Source organism: Mercurialis annua, linkage group LG6, assembly GCF_937616625.2.
Source record: "Mercurialis annua linkage group LG6, ddMerAnnu1.2, whole genome shotgun sequence".
NCBI lineage: Eukaryota > Viridiplantae > Streptophyta > Magnoliopsida > Malpighiales > Euphorbiaceae > Mercurialis > Mercurialis annua.
This window is the reverse complement of record NC_065575.1, coordinates 1614464-1621537: the sequence shown is the minus strand read 5'-3', so window position 1 is coordinate 1621537 and position 7074 is coordinate 1614464. Positions and strand designations below refer to the sequence as shown.

The following is a 7074-nucleotide window of genomic DNA, read 5'->3' as shown; positions in this document are numbered from 1 at the left end:
TCCCCAATTAAGCCCAATGCAACACTCAATGTCAAGCTAGGAAGGACAAGGAAAAGCGAGGAATTACCTACACGGTTTAGTGTCGTGGAAATTGATTTGCCATATAATGCGATATTGGGAAGACCTTTCCTCCACGATTCGGCAGCTGTAACTAGTGTAAAAGCACTAACTATGAAGATACCAACAAAGTAAGGAATTATTACAATACAAGGAAACTGAGCCGCAGCAAAAGAGTGATACGATCAGTCAATAAAAGAATCATGCGAAGCAATGGCGATCGAAGAAATTCTCAACCATGACATCAAAGAAAAGAAACCACGCCCGAAGGCGAAACGAAGAAATTAGAACTCGGCACGGAGAAAAGAGTAAACCTCGGAGCGAATATGAATCCCAAAATCGAAGAAGACACCACGACGATATTAAAAAGCAACATCAGAACTTTCGCCGCCAAGGCCTCAGAGATCGTCGGGATAGACCCTCAAGTCATCACACATGATCTAAATGTAGCAGAAACGGCGAATCCCGTCAAACAAAAGAAGAGGAAATTCTCCGAAGAAAAACAAAAGATAATAGCGGAAGAAGTAAAAAAACTTGAAAAAGTCGGATTCATCCGAGAAGTCCATTACCCCGAATGGGTGGCGAACGTAGTGATCGTAAAGAAAGCTAACGGAAAAAACAGAATGTGCGTGGACTACAACGATTTAAACAAGGCGTGCCCCAAAGATAGTTACCCACTGCCTGACAGTGGCGGATCCAGAAAATTTTCATGGTGGGTCCATAAGTATTCTAAAAATTTAGATATTTTTTAAATTTAAATTTTTAGTTAAACAATATTAAAATACTAAAATGTTTTGTTTATAATTGTCATCAATGCATTTTCATATCCTAAAAATCACTCACACCTAAATATTATGGAACAATAGGTCAACGCGCCCCCTGAACTTGTGATACAAGTTCATCTAATTCAATTTATCCTTTTTTAAACAACCAATTCCAAAACTCTTCATTTTTGGGTCAAATAACCCCATAATTTATATTTTTATTTCAAAAAATAGATTTAAAATAATTATATCGCAACAATTAGGAAAGTATCTAGTTACTTTTTTACATCTATCTCCTCCGATTTGTATTTTACGCGTTTTAAAAATACAATTATGGGGTTATTTGACCTAAAAAATGAAGAGTTTTGGGGCTAGTTGATCAAAAAAATATAAATTGGATTAGATGATCCTGTGTCATAAATTTAGGAGCGTGTTGACCCTTTGTTCAAATATTATATTTCATTCTATATTATTAATCGTTATGTCACTTTGGAAATTATTCTTTATTAATTGGCTAAACTCATCATGCGGTCCTTATATTGATAGCTTTTATTTCACTTGGTCCCTCATTAATTTTTTACATTTTAGAAACCCCTTAACTATTTATTTTGGACATTTATGGTCTTTTTATGGATTGAATTAAAAAAATCGCCGTTTTAATTAACATGAAACTACGACGTTTTATGCATAAAAGGATCACATGAGTATACAATAAATAATTTTAAAATGTAAAAAGTTTGCAAGGGACAAAATGAAATAAAAGTTAATAATATAGGAATTTTAAAATGACTTTAACCTTATTAATTTGATTGCAGAAAAGCCATTCCATTATTACTATAGCTATGTGTAAAGTAAATGTTAATTTTAATAAAAAAATATACCACTAAATAAATTGTAAGTTTCAATTTATATATTTTTAATTTTAAATATACAAGTTATTAAATAAATGTATAAATTTAATAAAATTAGCAAACAATATATATATATATATATATCAACGAATTTTCTTTAGTTATTATAATTTTAATTTGTATTAAATAAGAAGTAGATTTTATGTTTGCAATACACTACTAATGATACTTTTTAATGTGAAATTATAATTTCAATCAACATGCATTAACTTAATAAAAGGTCGATCCGTGCACTAACTTAATTAAAATTTGAATTGGTGGATTTATAGACTAAAAACCTATTTAATACTATAATTTTTTAAATTTTACATATGTAGGTAAATTTTATTTTCCCAAAGAAGGTGGGGTCCCTTACATACATGGATCCGCCTCTGTAAAACACCGTCTTAATTTGCATCATTGATAGCTCCACGTCTCGAATACATCCAAACAAGAGGGTTTCGAACATGCACATCAGTGGTATACCCTGATCTTACTAAGAATAAAAATAGTCAATACTTTCACATAATTTATTACTCCCTCCGTCCCAAAACAATAGTTCACTTTCTCTATTTTTTTTGTCCCATAACAATTGTCAACTTTCTTTGTTAATCACAACTTATAGTGTTTATTTTCCATATTGTCCTCATTTAAAGTGGATCATTTATTGCTATTAGCCTATAGTTATAACATTTAATAAGGGTATGATAGGAAAAATGAAAATAAATTTGTGAAAAGTTAGAGTATTAATTGTATTTATTAAACTATGTGAAAAGGGGAAAGTGGACTATTGTTTTGGGACGGAGGGAGTACTAAGAATAAAGTAGATTTTTATTTTATTAATTTACATATAATTTTTTATATAAATTTTAATAAATTTATTATTTAAATAAATATTAATTTAATTTAGCGTAAATACGCGAAATTTACTACTAGGTGCTATAATATATAAAAATATGTGATAGGCATAAGGTACAAAAAAATTCTCGATTTTTTTCTAAAGTACAGATTAATCCTTTTATTTTATTTTTTTGAAAATTAACAAACACCCTCGTTGTTTTAAAATCGAACAAAAAAACTTTTTTAATTTACTTTTGGAACACTTACCCCCTTAAATTTTCGGTAAATATTTTAAACATTAAAATTCATTTTAATTTTTTTTATATGATTATGAGAAACATGTCAGCCATTAACGAGTGTTTCTAATGGTGTTGGAGAGTTATTTGTTATATCTGAAAACAAAAAGGGCTCAATTATACTTCAAACAAGTAAAAGGGTTGATTTATACTTTTATAAAAACTACAAAAAAAATTTATACTTTTTGTCTATGTGTGAACTGTATGGCCATATTTACAAGCATCACATGATATTCATGTGAATATAAGCATGCGTTAACAATGATTACGAACTACTAATTTATAGCACTCATCTCCATTTCTATTTTAATGAAAATGATTTTTCTCATTATAATGTATAAAATTGACATATTTTTTAATTATGAGTAAACTAAGTTCAAAAATAAACATTAAAAAATAATTTAAAATTTGTAATTTTTAGAAATTATTTATAAATAAATTATTTTAAATTATATGGAAGAGCTCTGTTATAATATAGACATTGTTTTTTGTAATTTAAAATTATATATCGCTAAATTTATTATGATGTTCTGTGAGTCAAGAAGATTCCAAATAGTTTGAGAGCGTTTGTCATTTTTATGATAATGGAGCAGTGCTTGATGAGTATGTGACTAAACATTTCACTTGATGGGATAGTATATGTATCGGGGATGGATGCTAATGTCAAATCACTTATACTTATTCCCGCAGATGTTATATTTGTAGCAGATCGAGATAAACCAGGTTACATTTTATTATTGGAATAAGAAAATATATGTTTGGTTATTTTTGCGAAACCTTTTCTTCATAAATAATGTTCTAATTTCAAATATTTATTAGTAATAAAGCGACTATTTTAACTTGAAAACACATGAAAGACAATGGAAAAGAGATACTATTAAACAAAATGTAAAATCTATTTATCAATATAATACTCAATAATGATTTAAGATACAAAAAATTAATTATGAAATTCATATTTTCATTACCGTTTGGAATTAGAAGAATAAAATCCATAGATTTTGTATAATCCATGAATTTCACCGAAATTCACTATTTAGTATGAAAAGAATAGCACGATAGTTCATGTGTTTTCAAATTTTTTTCATACTCTAAAATCTCTCGTTCAAATTTTCACCTCCTAGATGGAAAAATTGGATTAATTTCATAAAAAGTCACAACCTTTACACGAATTTTCATTTTAATCATGACTTTTAAAAATTGCCATATAAAACCACAACCTTTCATTTTTTTTCAAATCTATCACCAAATCAATTTTTGGTGTATTTTTGATGACGTGACCACCATAATCCGAAAAATTTGAAAAAAAATGAAAGGTAAAATTTACCGGAAAAATAATCCGTGATAGATTTGAAAAAAAATGAAAGGTCATGGTTTTATATGGCAATTTTTAAAAGTCGTTATTAAAATGAAAATTCGTGTAAATGTCGTGACTTTTTATGGAATTAGCCCAAAAATTAAAGGGTTAATATTATAAAAATTCACTAACTTTACACGTTTTCTCATTTTAATCGCGCAGTTTAAATTTTCTAATTTTCATGCTCGAATTATCACTTTTTCTCAAATTCATACACGGTGCTGAGGTGTCATGGCTCCATTGGTGTAATTTGCTGAGGTGGAAGTCATTTTACACCAATGAATGAATGCACCTCATCACCGTGTATGAATTTGAGAAAAAATGGTAGTGCATGAAAATGTGAAAATTTAAACTGCGTGATTAAAATGAGAAAACATGTAAAGTTGGTAATTTTTTTTACATTAATCCAAAATTAAAATCTATTATTTTTAATGAATAATGGATTGTGCTAACATTTAATAATTCCAAATATATGCCTATAAATTCATAGATTCTATATACATTTCAAACTATGAAATTTATAAATTCATGAATTTCACTTCCATTGATTTAAAATCCATTATTTTCAAAAACCCTCAACCCAAAAGGTTAGTTAAAACAATTACGATAATTATCTCATCACTTATGGTTTGATCATCCTAAGCTCTTTTAGAACTTATTACGGATACTAAGTAGCAGTCAAAAAAGGGAAGCCACTGAAACCATCACCTCTTACCACTGCCGTAGAAGCCGCGTGCATTTGTAATCTCATAACCAACTATAACCCGGATGCTTCTTCGTTACTCTTTTCTCGCTCATCAACTTCCTTACATCTGCTGCATCATCCCAAGAGCCTAATGTTCTCAACACATTTGACAATAATATATACGTTGCATGGTCATTAGGCCATAATTTCATAAGTTTTTCCGCAGATCGTGCACCGATTTCTCTATTTCCTTGAACTAAACAAGCACTAAGCAGAGCTTTATATACAGAGGGCCCTGGATCTATAGGCATGCCACTGATGATGGCTTCAGCTTCATTAAGATATCCAGCTCGACCAAAAATATCAACAACACTAGCGTAATGCTCTACTTTGAGAGGTTCAAATGATGCATCAACTCTCATCGAGTTGAAATACTCAAGCCCCTTATCTACGAGACCAACGTGGCTGCAAGCCGATAACACAGCAACAAATGTCGTATTATCCGGTTTAATCTTGGTTTTTCTCATTTGTTCAAACAATTCAATAACTTCATTACCGTATCCATGATGAGCACATCCTGTTAGAAGTGCATTCCATGAGACCACATCACGATCCTCGGTTAACCAAAACACCGTCTTTGCATCATTGATAGCTCCACATCTCGAATACATCAAAACAAGCCCGTTCTGAACGTGCACATTGGTGGCATACCCTGATTTTACGATAAGAGCATGCATTTCCTTACCCTCTTCAAGAGCTGAAACAGCCCCTATTGCTCCCAACATACTGGTAAATGTGTACAAATCCGCATTTATACCAGCATGCCTCATTTTGCAGAAACAAATTATACATTCAACGCCATTTCCCAAATTGGAAAAACCAGAAATAACTGCATTCCACGAAACTTGATCCTGTAATGTAACATCAGCGCACACCTTTTTAAAATCCTCAACATTGGTACTACATTTTGAATAAACAGTTACAAGAGTAACAGCAATATAAGAATTAGATTCAAAACCGGATCGAATCACACAACAATGAATTTGCTTGCAATAGTCCATACATTCCAGACTAGAAAACGAACTTAATAAACTATTATAAGTCACACAATTTGCCTTAACACCAAACCGCATCATTTCTCTCACTAAATCCATCGCTTCATCATGTTGTTCATTCTGTGCAAATGCAGTAGCCATAGAAGTCCAAGTTACAACATTCTTATCCCCAACAGAATTAAAAACTCGCCAAGAATCATAAACGCTACCACACTTCGAGTACATATCAACCAAACCCGTCCCCACGAAGGCATTATAATCAAACCCTGCTTTCACAATCAGTCCATGAACTTGAGCTCCGAACATTCCATCCTTCAATTGCGAGCAACCCGCAAGACAAGCCGAAACACTAAACGAAGTCAAACCTCTAATCTCCCGTAAAGCATCGATAAACAATCGAACAACTACAAATGGGCAATCTGCATTCAAATACCCAGAGATCAACGAATTCCAAGTGACAATGTTTCGTTCAGGCATTTCATCGAACATCTTCTGGGCGCTTTGAATTTTGTTACATATTGCGTACATATCAACAGTTGCGCTGCATACATGGGGATTTGAAATGAATCCAATTTTAATAATTGTGGAATGTAATTGAATACCCATGTCAAGAAAAGCAAATTGGGAGCAAATTGAGAGAAGTTTGTTGAGGAAGTAAGGGTTTGAAAAGGACCCATTTGTTAGAAACTGAGGAAAAAGGACTAAATCGGAGATTTGGTAGCTATAGCAGGAGTAATCTTGTTCTGTGGTACTGGTGATGTGGTATCTGTGCAGAAGTAAAGCGCGGGAAAGGAGAAGATTGGTGGGTTTGAAAGCTGTGTGTAGGTTGCGTCGAAGTTGAGAAGTAGAGAAACGCAAGCTCATAGTATGCAGGATTAATCTGACGCACAAGTTTACATAATGGATTAAAATCTTAATATTTTGATTAAAAAAGCATTAAAATCATAATAAATTATTGATTAATAAATAACTGCCATTAATAAAATAGAAAAGATTTAACTTTAACAAAAATTAAAAAGTTAGTTAATTATAATAAATTTATTAATAATCATTTATTATATTAATATTTTTTTGGGTATTGATGGATACCGAATCCTACAGTAAATATAATGGAGCCGAGTCACAGGAGA

General features: G+C 31.2%; 1 protein-coding gene across 1 annotated transcript; it reads right to left on the bottom strand.

Annotated features, from left to right (window-relative positions):
• Window positions 1–4779: 4779 nt before the first annotated feature.
• LOC126688276 (pentatricopeptide repeat-containing protein At4g13650-like) lies at window positions 4780–6501 on the bottom strand. The gene has a single exon (XM_050382914.2). It carries the CDS (start codon window positions 6470–6472, stop codon window positions 4952–4954), a length of 1521 nt encoding a protein of 506 aa, XP_050238871.1. The 5' UTR covers window positions 6473–6501; the 3' UTR covers window positions 4780–4951.
• Between the last annotated feature and the right edge of the window lie 573 nt (window positions 6502–7074).